Source organism: Acanthaster planci, linkage group LG02 (assembly GCF_054643075.1).
Source record: "Acanthaster planci isolate LZ-2023a linkage group LG02, COTS_SCS, whole genome shotgun sequence".
Classification (NCBI taxonomy): Eukaryota; Metazoa; Echinodermata; class Asteroidea; order Valvatida; family Acanthasteridae; genus Acanthaster; species Acanthaster planci.
Genome location: NC_141778.1, coordinates 33,654,216 through 33,672,074, shown reverse-complemented (window position 1 = coordinate 33,672,074; position 17,859 = coordinate 33,654,216). Strand labels below are relative to the sequence as shown.

The 17,859-nt window shown below is 39.1% G+C and overlaps 2 protein-coding genes across 2 annotated transcripts; one reads left to right on the top strand and one right to left on the bottom strand.

Annotated features, from left to right (window-relative positions):
- Positions 1 to 3,132: 3,132 nt before the first annotated feature.
- Positions 3,133 to 17,633, bottom strand: LOC110983717 (hsc70-interacting protein-like). Its single transcript, XM_022243196.2, has 9 exons — positions 17,403 to 17,633; positions 16,074 to 16,134; positions 15,240 to 15,342; positions 14,796 to 15,018; positions 14,353 to 14,566; positions 7,323 to 7,439; positions 6,526 to 6,825; positions 5,404 to 5,612; positions 3,133 to 4,611 (listed from the first exon to the last, which is right to left on the bottom strand). Exons 1-8 carry the CDS (start codon positions 17,510 to 17,512, stop codon positions 5,445 to 5,447), a joined length of 1,296 nt encoding a protein of 431 aa, XP_022098888.2. The 5' UTR covers positions 17,513 to 17,633; the 3' UTR covers positions 3,133 to 4,611; positions 5,404 to 5,444.
- LOC110983716 (sarcalumenin-like) lies at positions 7,509 to 13,014 on the top strand. Its single transcript, XM_022243195.2, has 4 exons — positions 7,509 to 7,749; positions 8,488 to 8,787; positions 9,069 to 9,182; positions 9,471 to 13,014. The coding sequence occupies exons 1-4, from the start codon at positions 7,524 to 7,526 to the stop codon at positions 10,520 to 10,522; spliced, it is 1,692 nt and encodes a 563-aa protein (XP_022098887.2). The 5' UTR covers positions 7,509 to 7,523; the 3' UTR covers positions 10,523 to 13,014.
- Positions 17,634 to 17,859: the final 226 nt, after the last annotated feature.

Genomic DNA, 17,859 nt, shown 5'->3' with positions numbered 1-17,859 from the left:
CTGCGGCCGAGTCTGAAAGATAAATATATGGAACGATCATTGGTCTTTCGGGGACCCAAACAGCGGTGGCGGTAGAGATCCTGCCTTCTGGGCAGAGGGTCCTGGGTTCGAATCCCGTCCGGGACAGCGATGACCGATAGCACGAAACCTGCGATAGGTCCGAGTTCCATGGCAGTTGTCTAGCGAAGAGGATAAAATAAAATAAAATAAAATGGAAATTTTACACTATTTTACTCTGGTATACTGCAAGTAAAAAGAAGTAAAAGACCCTTCTGTATCCGAGGCGGGATTCGAACCCGGGACCTCCGGCTTGAGCGCCAGAGTGCCTACCACTAGGCCAACACGCTCTCCTTACTAAATGTGTTTGGAAGTAATATATAAAGATTCTGATAAGATTGCGCAATTAAAAAAAAAAGGCTGTCGGCGCGCATGCGCATCAAAATTCTATCGCAATGGTTAAGTCTGCGCGCATGCCCTCTTGATTGGAATAGCGCGCATGCCAAATAGCTCGTCATGCTCGCACGATTGATTAATGACCAATGGCGCAAGCGGACACTCTTGAAAATTGGTGACGAAAAGTTGCCGTGCGGTGATGCACTGTTTGTGTTCAAATTTTTACGTGATGGTTGAGTCAGCGTGCATGCGCTCTTTAACGTCTCAAAATTTTAGCCAAGTACTCAAAATGAAGCGATACATGACTACCTTCTGCACGCAAATTCCTGGCAGCTTTCTGAAAACTCAGTTTTTCTACTTTTAGCGTAAGGTAGGCCTAGCTGCTTAAAAAAAATCGGATTTATTTCCAAAGGCCGAACATACACGTTTGCAATTTAGTTCTGACAATTAAAAGAATTAATTTTGTCGTCTTAAACCCGTGGTTAAACACGTTGGACAAACTTCACGCTCAAGAGATCCTCAAACTGCGAACTCAACTCTTAAGTAAGTATTAAGCAGACAATCTTTGCTCTCTTTTTTACCGATGAGTGCACATGGCCGTTTTCGCTTTCAAATTTGTATACAATCACAACTTTCTAACAATTTTTTCAGAGACTAAGTTTCTCGCCCCAAAACGTAAGGAACCATTTCAGAAAGTCCTTGAAAACTGTGCCCTTTTAAAATACACAACCTGTCTTTCCCGAGATATTCCGGTTACCTCTAGCCGAAAACCACGTTGGTGTTTTACATAAAAATTCTAAAAGAGAAGATTCTAAAAGGCTAACCGTTTCTGAATGCAACTATATCTCTGTTGAACCGTACACTCTGAAACTAATTTGACAAATTTGATTAGCGCGGTTGTCGATGTTCTTTAATTTGTTCAGTTTAAGCAGACTGTCAACCGATTTAGCTTGATGGTCGATAGACTTAAAACACATTAAAAAGAAGTTTAAGACTGTCGTTCAATCGTAACTAGACAAAATGGGTTTAATTTAGTTTTCAAACGTGCTATCTAGAAATAAGGCAATTGAATTTTTCGCCAATGCTATCAGTCAAGTTAAATTAATTCGTAATATTCGACCAGTTTGCAGTCGATAGCATACAGAAATTGGCAGATCAGAAATAATTTTTCGTCAAAATATGCAAAGTTTATATTCAGGCCAGACGAAATATAACAGGAAAAAAACACTTGACGATGAAAATTTACAAAAAACAACCCCCCCCCGAAAAAACCACCCGGAGATAAGTCTTCGTAAAAGCCTGTTTTCATCGTTGCTTTGCTTATATTTTGTTAATGCGTGGTGCAAGACCTATTGTTAATTGAGAAAAAGGAAAGCAAGACTACTGTATGAGCAGAAACGTCACTTGCCAAGTGGTCATATTTATCGAAAGAAAATGATACAATTTATAAGTTTGATTTATTTACAATTTTTAAAGACTAGAAACGAATTTTGATGCCACGTTAATGAATAAGAGCCAAATACTAAACAGCGTAAGCGAAATTGCACGAGTGTACGTTCTAGGACGCAAATGAATGCATTCCTAAATTGTTACAATCTTTCTGAAGTCAAAGTCTATAAGCAGACAATAGTTTGATTAAATCACCATTTAATTAGCTGTTTCGGCAACTTTGCCGAAACAGTATTGTTTTTCTGATTATTTTTTTTCCTTTTTTTTTTTCTTCAACTCAATTCCTTCTACCAGTCGACTTTGGCAGTTTACTAAATCTGATCGACTTCATACTTGGCAGGCCTTTGAAGCATCATTAAGGACGGTCCTAGAAGAAATTCACAGTGATAACTTTAGTTTATTTATTATTGATTTTTAAGAATTAATTTTTCCCCATAGACTTTGTACACAGACTGCACACAGTTTTCGGACTGTCTTATATCAGGCTATGAGGGCGCTATTGCAGAATTACGGTTACACCTGCCTAGGCTTTCAATTTTCAACAAACCGTTAACAAGTAGTCTTTAACTTCGGCGCAAGATTACTATAAGAACGAAGGAGAAATCGGGTACTTTACGCTCTGTTATTTTATTTGAAATATGCCTAAGAAGTAATATTTCATAACAATTGTTCAGTTTAAGCGCAAACCACGTGACATGAACTTAAAGGAGCAGTGTTTCTCCAAATGAGGTTTTTTGCCCATTAACTTTGTACGCGTTTTCAAGGCACAATTTTGAACCCTTTCGGATGTTTGATCGTTTTCAAAGTAACAGCCAACAAAGACCTTGATACAGATATTATTCTAAATAAATGACGTCATGATGACGTCATCATGTGATTTACTCTTTTGTTTTTTTAATATTTATTTCAGCCCCTTGACTTTGTACACGTTTTCAAGCCAGCATTTGGGTTACATTGAGAGCTTTGATCAACAATACTTATTTTGTTGGTAAAACAGTCCCAAAACAGCTCGGTGTTTGTACTTGTTTACAAACACTTCTCTCTAGTTCTTTTTCAAATTATTCGTCTCATTTTGATTTTGTATGTTATTTTGTGTTTCAAATTTTTCAAGCATCGTGTTCCCTTGCCTGGGACTTTTAGATCAGATGCTTCTGCTTCACAGTTTTTCCAGTTGCACGTTTGACGTTATGCAATCGACAGGTAAGGCATAACTAGAAACAAAAAATAGCCAGATGGTTTCAAACTTTTGTGATAAGGTGATAAGAAAACAAAACAAACAACAGACAAATCTAATTTCATTGATTGTTTATTTTGTCAGAATTACACGTTACTTGTTTATATGTTAATTACAATTATTTCTGATGCCAGTTTTTCGAAGCAGAATTATGGGGGTAAGTTAGTGGCTGCAATCAACTTGTTTTGAAACAAACCTTCACTATGCACCTTTGTGTCTCAGTTAACCTCATTTCAACTTTTGTTTCATTATTTCAAAGATAAATTTACTGCCCTTTTAGCCTTTATGCTAATGATATTTCCATAGTCACGAGCAAAACTGTGATGTCACCTCAAGAAGAAAACCTCGATGTAAAATTGGTTTGTACACGAAAAAGTCCTCATTTTTTAGTTTTGCTGGACTAAATGTTGTTTTCTTTGCTTAGTCATTGTGGTTTATGTGGATAGCAATAACCAAGCATCAATCCCTTTCCTCAGAAAGTTTCCTCCGATTGTTTCAGCAAGTTAATTCTGGGTTCACAATTTGCACAGAACACTTACGCACTGATCTATGTCTTCCTGGATGACATCACAGCAACAGCGCCCTCAGTTTTTAAGTATTTAAAAAAGTGCCCTTTTCAATGCATTTTACCAAATAGGAATATAAACGAGTTTTCATACACTGAAGAAGAGAAGATCATTGCAGCTACACTTAATGAACACAGGTAGAACCGATTCTATGTGGGGAAATCATTTGTGAGAAGAACTCATGGAAAAAGGAATCTGCTCAAAAGTCGAACTTTAATTTACTAAAATTCTTGCGAAAAGGTCCCCCCCCTGAAAACTTGCAAATCCCAAGTTTTACTGAGTGACTAATCTGCTTGCTGCATGAAACTACAGTGGCATGATCTCATTGGTAAAAATTGGACATTGTACAGCCACATTTTATGACTTCATGCACAACAAAATCCCATAGAGTATTTTTTCATTATGTGAAACATTTATAAGAAAATATGTCAAAGGCATGATTGGGAACAAGGTAGAAAAACTGTGAAGTTTAACAAATTAAAAATGAGAAGATGAAATCTAGATTATTTCCCATTATAAAAGTGATGGCAAAACAAAAAACATAAAAAAAACAAAAAGTCAATGCAAATAAAGAAAAAAAAAATGATGCCCTTAGTGACAGGATTGAAATAGTGCCTAAAAGTAAAAGGTCATGCAGCGAGAACCCCTGCGCGGTCCGCCTATGGGGATATTACATTGGGCCGTCCTATAATTTCATAACTTTTGGAAAAATAATTCCTAACTGAAATCTCCCAACGAAACACTCATATTGGAATTTTACCTTTGTCTTCCTCAAGTAATATTTACGAAAATCACCTGGGGAGATGGGTAAAATACGAATTTCATGAACGACCTGTCACGTCCGGCGATGTCGTACCTGGGTCTCTTTGTTCGTGCATGTTTGTTTTCAAGCCCCGTACTTACGTGAAAACGAGACTGTACAGTGTTGCAAAGACTTGCCTACCTGCTGACGATTCCAGTTTCCAGATTCTGTTGAGTTAACATGACATAGTTTTGTCAGCAAAAAGGTTAGATAAAATATTGGAATCTTTTGTAAAAGTAGATTACTGCTTTAATTTTATTACCTTATAAATTAAAAAAGTTCATAAAACATTTTGATCTGTTATTATTTCAGCTTTTACCGACGAACTACCTTAGCGTTTCAAACCGTAAATGTTCATCTGTGTACGAGACCACCGTATTGGACTGTTCATGTATTTTAGATTTTCAGAAGTGATGGGTCAATTTTTGGCAGGCTATTTCTGCCAGTTTCTATAAATTGATATACTAGCATATATTTTTCAAGGCCCCTTTTCTGAGTTGGTTTTTGAAAGAAGTAACTGAACAAAAAAATAGTACCAATTCTAAAATCTTTGCACATTCTTTTTCCTATCCAAGGGTTCCGGAAGCGCGCCATCAGAGGTCAAATTTCAGGCACTAATGCAGTGGGAATGTTACGGGTAAAGTTGCAAAAGTTAGGGTGGTTAGTCCAAAACAGTGTGATGAGAAATAAATCTTGTAATGTTTTGAGAAAGTCCTGAATTTACAGTGTGTTTGAAAATGATCATAAAAAAGTAGGTAAACTGTCAGAATCACCCGCAAAGGTTTGCCCTGTTTTGCCCAAAAAAGAATCATTTCTGATTTTCAATGCCTTATCCAAGATCTCTGCAGACATAATGGTTCACATCATTATTACTATACAAGTTTGCATGTACAGTAATCATACTATCCCACTGTCACAGACTTCTATAAGAAAAGTCACTAAAACCAACATGGTCTTACCGCAATCCATTCAGGATGAAAGCTTGGAAGAAGGGGTACATTTAGTCTACATCACTAGGTGGCGGTGGTTGTGGGGGTGGGGTATCACCCTTGCCAAATTTAGACTGCATCTTGGTAATGAGGTTAGCTATCTTGGGGTTGCTCTGGTATTTCTTCATGTTTTCTGGGTGTTGACTGACATCACTGAATGCTGCCATGACTTCAGGGTCCTATATGAGAACAAGTACACATGAGTCACACACAACCTAATTTCCCAAACAGCAGAAAACCTGTATAATTTAAATGAAATAATTTAACTCATAAATACAATCTGTAAATGGGTAATTTTGAATTTTAAAAAATGAAATCAGTTGTTTTCAGAACCCTCATATCTTAAACTTAGTATTAACTGTTCATCCTACATTTTGCCTTTTATAAAATTTCTGCACTTTTCTCTCTTTGCTTTCTCTAATTAAGCTATGAAGCATTTTCAAGTGAGGTTTTCCCTGCCTATTCAACTGTGAGGTGACCCACCTCACTGATTTTAGTGACCAGGCCTTTTCTTATTTCAAGATGTATTTGTTGTAATTTTATACAGGCTTTTTCTGTTGAATTTTACTACTTCACACTTGAAATAGACAAAGGTGGAAGGAAAAAGCAAAATAATTAAGATATTTTGAGATAAATCAGTTTGAAGTCATTCAGAATGGTAAAGAGGGACACAAAATACAAAATCAATTTATTTTAGAAGAGAAATTTGGAGTAACTGTACTATTAGACTATATAGAGTTTATTTGAGGCCTTTTTTATCATACTCGCTTTTGTTTTAGGCACAAGAATTTTGGCAAAGTTTGTTCGACCACCTCAAACATATCAGGACCCCAGGGGAAACCTTGTTTTCACATACACGTACTTTTATTAAAAACAGGTTTTATCGAGAAACCATAATTAATTACAAAGATTACCTCTACAGAAGGAAAAAAATGCAAAGAAACTCCTCGAACATTCCTTCAACAAGCGCTGTGCAACAACTAAGTGCTAACTTTTGAGTACAGTGACAGAGGATGGGCTATACAGTCAGACTCTGTCACAAACATATTTAAGAGTTTGTGGGATTTGGGATGGTTTGGGAATCCAACTGACCTGGAAAGCAGCCATGATCTCTGGGTCTTGCATGAGTCCCTGCAGGTCATTCAGGTCGATTCCACCTGGCATTCCACTGGCACCCCCCATGCCCCCCGCACCACCCATGCCGCCTGCTCCTGGAAAACCGCCTGCTCCTGGAAAACCACCTGCTCCTGGAAAACCACCTGCTCCTGGAAAACCACCTGCTCCTGGAAAACCACCTGGAAACCCGCCTGGAAAACCACCTGGCATCCCGCCCGGCATTCCGCCTGGAAAACCACCAGAGGGGCCCCTGTTCTTTTTGCGCTCTTCCTCTTCCTAAAAATATACAACCAGGGGATATAGATTAACAAGGGATCCTACACAAACTTACCAAACCCTCAAAATACTACAGAATTACCTCACAAGGTAAAAGACACTTCTTTTGATTCAAGACCTACCGTAAACATCTTGGCTGCTAATGCTAGAGTAAATGAGTGACTACTAGTGACAATGATTAGCAAACTTTAGCCAATCCAAAATTATGGAATATGCCAACTTTCCCCAGAAAGTGCTACACCTCAAAATGCTCACGTCAACGACTAGGTAATGTCCACTATCTTGTAAGAACCAGCTAGCTCTCAAATATGTGCCAAGTTTTCTGGGAGCTGCAACACTTCTGCCAGGACCTGATTTAACTTAAGAGAGCAAGTCCTGAGTGTTGGGGGAAATAGTTTTAGAGTTCATGTCTGAATGAAAAAAAGCCGATTCAAGGCCCACCCATTCTAAAGGTCTATTCTGCAGGATTCTTCCCGAGGTGGTGTAGGGAACCATACCTTTCTGGCTTTTTCTTGAGCTGCCTTGGCTTTCTTGACTCGCTCCAGTTTCTCCTTGATCTCCTTCTCTTCTCGCTTTCTTTCATACTTTCGTTTATGTTCTGAAATCAGTTTGGCCTGAAACAGATCAGGAGAAAAGGTATGAATTCATTGCATACTAATATAATTATTTGATATCACACAAGCATCCTGCAGAACATTATGAGCCGATCCCCGATTCAATCACAGGTTCATTTTTCTAACAACTTAAGGGTCACTCCCAACATGGCTGCACACAGTATGGGCAGGTGTTTTTGCTTTGCTCGGACAAACGAGCGAAGGGGGAAGCATAAAAGCCCTAATCATGGTTTCATTTGTCAACCAACATCAAGACCAATCATCTGGGTAGCAACTCTGGCACTACTGATTTCTTCTGTGAGTTGTAAGGGTAAGTCAAAGACCTTTTGTGCGCATATGGGCAGTCTAGTTAGCATGGTTAGTTGGCATCAATCATATCACAGATCATATACATGTGGTACATGTTCTGTCGCCTACACATGCAGGCCTAAATGCACTTGTACTTCAAATACGTTTTACTCATTATTTCTGGTACTGTAATGTACAAATATGTGCAAACACGTGAACTGGCCACCTATAAAGCATCAAAATTTTGTGTACACTTGCTACATGCATGAGTTATACTATATGCATCTTGTGATCTACTGTACTTCAGTAAGGTGGCCTACTAGGCCTAGGGGGCCTACCGCTGCTTCACACTGTCACTGTGCAAACTGTACATACATGCACATGTATGTAGTGTACCTGATGTGCAGTATATTATCTGCTGGAGTTGTGAGCTGCTTTGCAGTGGGTTTCAATAATTGGTATAAAAATGATACAAGTTCAATGCAATTATTCATTCTTTTTACATGTACTTTCAAGACTTCTGCATGGCCAAACATAGACTGGACATAACCTTCGTTAATTCAACGCATCCTCTAAACTGAGCAATTATACAGATGTAGCTGCTACAGCATAATATGCTGTGCAATTTACACCACTGGGAAAGAGTCCGAGGAGCGAATGTTCTGAAAGGCAAATTTTTCACAAAGTTCATCTTTAGACAGTAAGAGTGAACAACAATCTATTAAACTGAACTGTTCATTCATTATGCTTTTATCCTTAGATGCTCCTCAACAGAAAACCCCACCCAGTGAAGCATCTTCATCTCAGGAACATACAAAGCCCTCTCCGCCTTCAGACAAGACAGCCACTGACAAACACGGTATGACACTCCCTATCGATACAATCAGCAGGAGCCGAGACCACATCTTTGACCTCCTGAATCTTGACCGGCAGGGGCTTCTTCTGGATGCAAAGTTTGTCCAGGACAGCATTGAGAAGATGAAGAACATATACCACCTATCCATTGAGCCCATGGCAGAGGCTTACAAGTTTGAGACTATGGGACACCCAGCCCTGTCAGGTAAGGTTCCTCAGAATAATTTAGTCTCTTTGTCATCTTTGGGGGGGAAAAAAGTGATAATTTTCTTTCAAATAATCATGGGCATTTTACATGTACACACTGGTATCCTGTTAAAATTGGACACACTTAATGAAAAAAAACATCATGTGCCAGTATCATGAGACAAGTGTCCACCTGACATTGCCATGATCCCAACAGATTAGCTTCCGACAGTGAAAGATGTCTCAGAAAATACTTTTTTCCCAAATCAAATCAAATTTTAAACTTCTTCATTGTATCAGATGGTGAGCTTGATGCCAAGCCCATGGTATTATTTCTTGGACCATGGAGTGCAGGCAAATCAACCATGATCAACTATCTTGTTGGACTGGAGGATGAACAGCGACTACCAACAGGTAACATGACAACAAATTTGAAACAAAATCACCACAATAATTGTCATGAATCAGGACACATGTATCCTAGATCAGTATTTCCAGCACTAGCACTATTCTGTGGTAAATATTTCTGAATGGTTTCCAGCATTTTGTTTCCTTATATGCATGTACTTATATGTCACATTTAAAAACTCTGTGGTATCCATTTTTACTACACTACTTCTTAGTGTGGTTGTTGGCTCCATGGAATTCAACCAAACTTGGAATGATTTACAGCATGGGCTATGATTTTCTACTCATGTTCAGGGGCAGAGCCAACGACAGCAGATTTCACAGTCGTAATGCATGGTAGCCAGTATCGCTCTGTGGAGGGCCTTGTACTTGCTACAGATGGAAAGAGGTCATTTGGTAGCTTGGAGAGGTTTGGCAATGGGTTCTTGGAGCGGTTTTACGGGATGGAGTACCCACACAAGATGCTGGAGAAAGTGACGCTTGTGGACACACCTGGCATCATTGAGAACCGTAAGCAGCAGGAACGGGGATACCCTTTTAACGAGGTCTGTGAGTGGTTCATGGACCGTGCTGATCTCATCTTTGTGGTGTTTGACCCCACAAAGTTAGATGTTGGGACAGAGCTCGAGTCCACATTCAAGCGCTTGAAGGGACGCGAGTCCCAGATCAGGATCATAATGAACAAAGCAGACACTATAGCACCAAATGAGCTGATGCGTGTGTATGGTGCTCTATTCTGGAATCTTGCCCCCCTTATCAATGTGACTGAGCCACCACGTGTCTATGTTGGTTCTTTCTGGCAGAAACCTTTCCAGCTCCAGACATACAAGGATCTCTTCTTGTCTGAAGAGAAATCTCTACTGATAGATCTAAACAACATGATTGAAAACCAACTGCACAACAAGATAGCTACAGTCCGTCGTCGGGCTAAAGAAATCCGTACCCATGCCGTGACAGTCAATGAATACCTAAAGAAATTTAATCGCAATAAGCCCATTGCCCTGATGGGCAATCCAGAGGACACCATGCGTGACATTGTCCAGAACCCTGACAAGTATAACATATTCAAGACAGTCTTAGCACACGCCAACATCAGCAAGTATGATCTGCCAGACCCAGAGGAGTTCAAGACCTTTTTTGCCATCAACCCAATCGATTCTTTTCAACCACTGGAAACTCAATGCAGTTACTTCTCAGGTTGTTTATTGGATCGCATCGAACAGGCAATCTCCATAGATCTGCCCAAACTTCTGGAGTCCATCCAGAAGGAATCTGGGCTGAGTGGTGAGTGCAGCACACAGGGAGGATGCATACAATCCGAGAAAAATATGTACTCTAAACCCTGACAATAATAAAGAATTGCAAGTGTGGAACCCCCCCCAACAATTAAGTTGAATTCAACTTATGTGGTACCAGGCTGGTTTAAAATCAATTGCTTGAATTCCTATTTTATTACATGTACTATGCACTGACTGAACCATTCCAAATTCACATTTTGAACAGTTACTAAAACGAATCGTTATTTTCTATTGTGCAGTTCCACTCTTTAGTTTATCCTGAAAAACTAAATGCACTTGGCTGGACCGAAAGGGAGGCATTTTGCACTTTAGAAGTTTGTCCCCATTCTTTTGTATTTTACATGTAAAAGATACTTAACATTGTATGATTTACACATGTAGATTGTTGGTGACAGTCCCTATCATTAAGTCTGAATCAATTTTGAAATTACACTGGACAGCAAAAGAAACTTGCCACTTCTGTCAAAGGCCACACATAAAAATTCACTCCATGGAAATAAACAATTTTATAGACAGGTATGCTGCAATACCCCTTACTAATCACATGCCCAAAAGCAAGTGATTATCTTTATAAGGAAGAAGAAATTGGCATGCACAGTAACTTGGTTACTGAATCAAAAGTTACACACAAAAACACTCTCCACCAAGCAAAAATGACCCATGAATGGACAACATTTTAAACAACCAATGACAAAGTGAACACCTGTTTTGTCAGAATGATGTGCATGAGTTTCTGTATAGGGATGACATCCTTACTGACTATGCATACACATTGAAAAGTAATGATTGTGACTTCTTTATTTCGTCCTGTGACATTGATTTCGACGTAGTACTTGAGGCTCATTCTGTGACTTTTGATTCAGTAACCAAGTTGCTGTGCATGTCAATTTCTTCTTTGTTATAAAGATAATCACTTGTTTTTGGGCATATGATTAGTAAGGGGTATTGCAGCATACCTGTGTACAAAAATTGTTTATTTCTATGGAGTGAATTTTTATGAATGGACAACATTTTAAACAACCAATGACAAAGTGAACACCTGTTTTGTCAGAATGATGTGCATGAGTTTCTGTATAGGGATGACATCCTTACTGACTATGCATACACATTGAAAAGTAATGATTGTGACTTCTTTATTTCGTCCTGTGACATTGATTTCAACGTAGTACTTGAGGCTCATTCTGTGACTTTTGATTCAGTAACCAAGTTGCTGTGCATGTCAATTTCTTCTTTGTTATAAAGATAATCACTTGTTTTTGGGCATATGATTAGTAAGGGGTATTGCAGCATACCTGTGTACAAAAATTGTTTATTTCTATGGAGTGAATTTTTATGTGTGGCCTTTGACAGAAGTGGCAAGTTTCTTTTGCTGTCCAGTGTATATTAGATATCAAGCACCCTGGTTTATCCATTGACTTTTTTGCTAAGAATATTTCCAAGTGTTGGAATATTTACAAATGACTTGTGGGCAGCTTCAAACTGTGACTGTAGTGCAATTATTCATGCAAATTTTGATGTGCAATGTGTCATGAAATTCCACCTGAAAATCATTGACGTGCACTTGTTAAGTGTGTGATTTAAACTGATTTCAATTCCTGTAAAACAGGCAAATGTAAATGTTTGAGCTACTTGTGAAGAAGTTGACAGTAGAATAATAATGGGACTTGTTTTCTTGTTTTTCTGTGAAGTGTGGTTGATGTCAGTGCAGTAAGTGTCTGGCATGAGCAGTGACAGACATTTTGTCATGATATTAGGTCTAGGATTGGAAAATTATTTTTAAACTATTGAACATTTGAAAAGAATTCAAATCGATGCCAAAACCTGTTGGGATGTGTTTTCAAAGTTGCAAAGCATACACAGTGCTTCTCCTGAAAACCTAGCACATTATTTCAAATTTGTGTTATATCTTAAAGGATTACAGAAATAGAAAACATTTAGCTCGCATGAAGTATTTCAAAATAACAATAAATACGTAACTATTTCAAAAACATCCGAAATTTAGTGTTTACCCCATTAATTGTGACCGCAAAATGAATAAAAAGATCCTGCATTTCGTCGCCAACAAAAAAATCCCCTTTTGGCCGTTCGCGCTCCCAGGCTGACTGGATGATGTCATCGCCAGAATAATGCATGTACACTGTACATGCATCGTTCTGACGTCAGCTAATCAGCCTAAATGCTTTCCATTTCTGTAAGCCTTAATTCCTGATTGAATTCAACAGGATTTTATTGAGTTCAGAGTGTTGATTCCACAGGCTCAACATTCATTGTGTGTGGAATTAAATGAATTTGACATGGTAGTGTACAAGAAGGTGTGATTTTTAGTGACATTGATTTCTCTTGCCAATCTTGCTTTAACAAAATCTAGAATAGCTAAAAAGAACTTTGTATGCAGCATTGCAGCTGTAGAAAATGCACAAGTTTAGTTAAAAGCACTCCAATGAAAGTAAACCTTATAAAATATTAATGGTTTTCATTGGGCATTTTTGCCAATGGACATGATGGAAGGAAAATAAAGGATCTCTCTGACAGCAAGTGAATTTCTTGTTTTGCGTCTTGCAGTTATCAATATTTTTATCAGAGGTGTGAGTGGCCACTTACAAAAACAACTAAGAACTAGTAAAATGCTGACATTTAAAAAGTCCCCAAAATTTTATTCAAAGCAGGTACACAAAAAAAGTTGAAATTCAGAGTCTAATCTTAACAAACAAGCTAATATCGGCTAAAAAGCTGAAATCTCACACCCCCGATTTTTCCCCATCCCACATAATCATTCAGAAAACAAAGTCAGCTTTCTGTACATAGTGTATGGGACCTTGTAACCACAGACCTACAGTAGTTTTCAGTTTGGTTCGTTATCTATGTCCTATATGAAATCACAGGATCATTTTTTCAAATGATACTTCTTTAGTCCTGACTGAATACTACTTACTAGTAAAATGTAGCATTCAGTGCTGTCACTTGTAAGAGGGCATGACCTTATTGTTCTCTGAAGCCATAAAATACAATAGATAAGACAATGTACCATACATTGTACTATGAATGCACGACTTTATTGTTCTCTGTAACAATGGAGTAAAAATGGAGGGTGCCCCAGCCAGAAGTACTAATTTGTAGCGCTAGGTCCTTCGGGCTCAAATTACTGCTTGGTAATTTGTAGTACTGAGTACTGCAAGCCAAATTTTATGCAGAACTGTTAGGGTTAAGGTCAATAGGTCGCTGCTCGCTGGCTACTTTAATTTGTGACCTCAAGGTCTCACGGTTACTGGTCATAAAATGTTGACTTTTCTTGGCCCCTTCTGGCAAATTTCAACTTAACTTTGCCTAATGAGTCGAATAAGTATCATAAAGCATTTTCGAAATGAGTGGATTCGGCTTAGACTTTGGTTTTGCTGGTTCCAGTCAGAGCTTGAACATGTGGTTTCGAACGCTGCTTCAAAATAGCTGAAACCAAAGGCTAAGCTGAATCCACTTGTTTTGAAAAATGCTCATAAGCCTTTAAAAATCTAATTTAAAATCAATCTTGTTTGAAAAACTTCACAGAACTTCGATGTGACATTTGGCTTAGTCTCATGGAGACGTCAGAACGCTTGCAACTATAAGTGAACACCAGTTTCCAATTCTCTTACTCTCTCCGGTTTTTCTCCAAGTGCCTTTCAACAGAATGTCAATAAAATCCACTCAACTGCAGAAAAAAAACCTGCTGAATCTAACAGAATCCAAAAACTGGCACAAAAGGTCCCTTTTCAATTTCTGATAAACAAACCAAACTGTTCCTGCTACTGGATTCAGCAAGGTCAGGGTTAGTTTTGTCTGACATCCATAAACTTAGTCGATGGAAAACCATTTTATATATGAGAGAAGCAAATGTTACTTACATTTGGTTCCACTTCTTTCAGCGTGGAGTATGCCACCTCATCAAAGTCCAGCTTGCAAGCACTCTGGAGATTCTTAGCGGCCAGTTCCCACTGACCCAGCAACCGGTGAGCAATTCCCTTCCATTTGTAGCCCTGGGCCGAGTCTGGGTTGAGCTTAATGGCCTTGTTGCTGTCCCGAATTGCTGCATTAGGCTTCTTCATTTTGATGAAGACACTAATAAAAAAATTGATTGCACCTTGGATAAGATGAAATGTTTGGTCAACATCGCTTGCCATACTGCTGTTACTCAGTGTAACTGATTTCAAACTAAACATTTGTGAAATTTACACTTATGTACAATTTGCAAACTTAAACATGAGAAACTAGTACTACAGTCATCGCTTTGGCCATTAAAGAGACATCATATCTGGACCCCAATGAGGTTTCACAACTGTCCTCTTACCTAGCTCTCTTAGCATACAGCAGAGCAGAAAGTGGGTTCTTCACAATGGCTTCTGTAAAGAGCTTGATCGCCTCCTCAAAGTTACCCTCGTTGAGAGCTGCCATGGCCAGTGACCTCTTGTCCGAAGCCTCCTCCATCATCTCGTCTGTCACGTCCAATGAGTCATCCCCCATGGGCTCGGGCTCATCTGTGTCACCTTCTATCACGCCTTCCATGTCTAACTCTGGAAGCAGGTGGGGTAGGACAAATGGAGAGCGTTAAGTTGCTCCATCATTGTGTCACCTTCCGCTAATTAAATTCTTAAAAATTAAAACAACTATCAATCATCATGTCTGGCAAATTTGAAAAGCTGAGTAGTTTGCATTTAAGATTTAAGAAATTTGTGATATCATTTTTTCAAAAAGTCAAAGGCTAAATAACTAAATAAATGCAGTTCACACACACCTAGATCACTTTCCTCACTGCTTGGTTCTGGTTCTGGTTCCGGTTCCAGTTCTGGTTCCGGTTCCATTGCTGGTTCTGGTTCTGGGACAGGCTCACTTTCCGGCTGGATAACAAACAAGAACAACCCTTAATATTAGGATGCGACACATGACTTAATTTTTAAAAAAATGAAATCTACTCCACTGGCCCACAACAGTAAGGTTTACTGTGGCAGCCTCTGATCAGTTACACTCTTAAAGAATTGTTGTTCATGTTAACATACATGTAGCTTCCAAGAGTCAGTCCAATAAAAATGCTGGTTGACTATCCCTGTAGCTCTTTTGTAATTTCATGCAATTGGGGGAGAGTTGGGGTCAAGATTTAAAATGACATTCAATAAAAACCATGCAAATATCCCTGAGCTTCTTGTCCTGTGTGGAATTGGATTTTCTGGACATACATAATATACAATGAGGAGTGAGTGAAAGAAAAACAGGAAAGATTGTGTGTGGTGGCTGTGCTATCTAGCAATGACAAGCATCAACGACATGAAAATGTATCCACAGTCTTATATGTACATTCAGTGAAACCAACATTTTGCATGAAGAGTGAAGGCCGAGTGAAGGCTGCCATCTTTCTTTTCTTGATTGGTCACACAAACAAGATGGCAGTTAGGTGAGCTAAATAAGCAGCATAGTTGTTTCTGTACTCTGTTGTTCAAAAATCACACTTAGACATTTGAAATGTAACATATTGAAAATGAAATTTAGTACTGTAAACACATTATTTCTGAACCAAAATGCTTGCACTATTGACATTTTGTTGAAATTTTGCTTGCTATATACATGTACTCACCTCCTGGTTTTCATCACTAGCTGATGTGGGCACGGCAGGGGTGGGTAGCTCTGCACCAAGGCTGCAAGTGCAAGGAAATGCAAGCAATGGGTCAAGAGACAATAAATAAAAATAGTTTTCCTCATTGTCTGTCTTTTTGAAATGCAATGCAATGCAATTCACACCAAACTGACAAACTATGTTGGGGTTGAAGACCGACACACCAACTGTGTGTGTTACAAATGTCTCAAAGACATGTGATGCAGGATGAATGGAGTATAATGGGATCATTCCAAGGGTGCAGCATTGTTCATACTGACATTGCAACAAATAACGACTCTTCTTGGGGGGGGAGGCAGGGTGCCTTGGGATCTAGCTTTATCTTTCTACGTCTTATGCATGCCACATTTAGCCGATGAATTTCAACAATGAAATATTGTGTTGCATCTCCAGGGTTTTAATCAGTGCAGCTTCTTTCACCCTGGAAGCTAAATCAAATTCACTGAGGAAATTCTTAAGACAAAATTTGGAGAACTCCTAGCTCGATGTTGATGCAGACGTATGATTCTAAGCCCACCAACATGTCAGCAAAACATGTAATTAATGTGAAAGTCAAGCATGTCATGCGCTTGGCCTCAGCAGGCAGAAACTGAAACTTGCGCAATCACTTTTGACTGTCGTGATTGAAGGTCGAGCTAGGTTAAAACCTTGCCAACAAAACTGACAAAGTTTGCACTTGACAGCACGTGACCCATTTTATGAAAAAGTAAACCTAGGGCCTAGATAATTTTGATTTTATTGAACATGTTTGAGAGTCAAGTGTAACCATGGTAACAGACTGTGCACTGTCATGTTTTGCAACAACGCACATTGAGACTTAGCCCCACTAGTGTGGCACGGACTCGCACTCTCGATCCATAAGGATGGATCGGGAGTGAGAGTCCGAGCCACACTAGTGGGGCTAATTGAGACTGGTCTGAAATATTCCAAGTGTTTTCTAAGTAAATGTCTTGTTTTAGTCCTAAATTGAACTTTTCTGGCCATGTTTTTGTTTTCTAGATCGCTGCAGGGAACAATTACTGGCATCCGTATATGGAACTCTTCCTGTAAAACACTACGCCTACAAATTTGCTTCATTAAAAGTAGGCACGTAGGCCTAAACACACAAGTTAAATTTCCAGTTAGGGCCCCCCCAGAATAAAACAAAACAAAACCCAAATATTGTGCACCCCTACAAAACATGCCAAACAAAATTTGGGCATTTAGGCCTATGAGGCCTACGACAAAGCTAAATAAATAAATTATCTCACGATACCAATGCAATGACAAAACGTATGATTGAACAACCACCTTTCCAACCACTCTTTGTAGAATGCCAACTGAGGCGAGTGCAGAACTGCTGGGTTTTCCTGGCAAAGCTGTACAAAGGCCTTTAACCGGTCTATACTAGCCTCGTCCATTTTCAGAGAATTTTGGGGGCACTTTTGCCCACGGCAGACTGCAAACAACAAAACGTGGGAACACAACCAAGCAGCACGTCCACAACGCGTAACAAGCAGCAATATTTACCACTAGGTGTAACATTTTTTTGTGAGCTAGGCGGTTACGGTGGAAAAACGTGCTTTTCCATTGGTTCAGCGTGAGTCAGGTTCCACTTAAACTACAGGTGTTTACATTCACAGCGAGACCGGGGTTCACGACCACAGGCTTTCTAGAAGCTGTTAGGGGCCTTCTAAAAACACCCAAGCAAAGATCACCCAAGGAAGAAAGTCCTTGGCGGAACACGTACATGATACCTCTCCGAAGT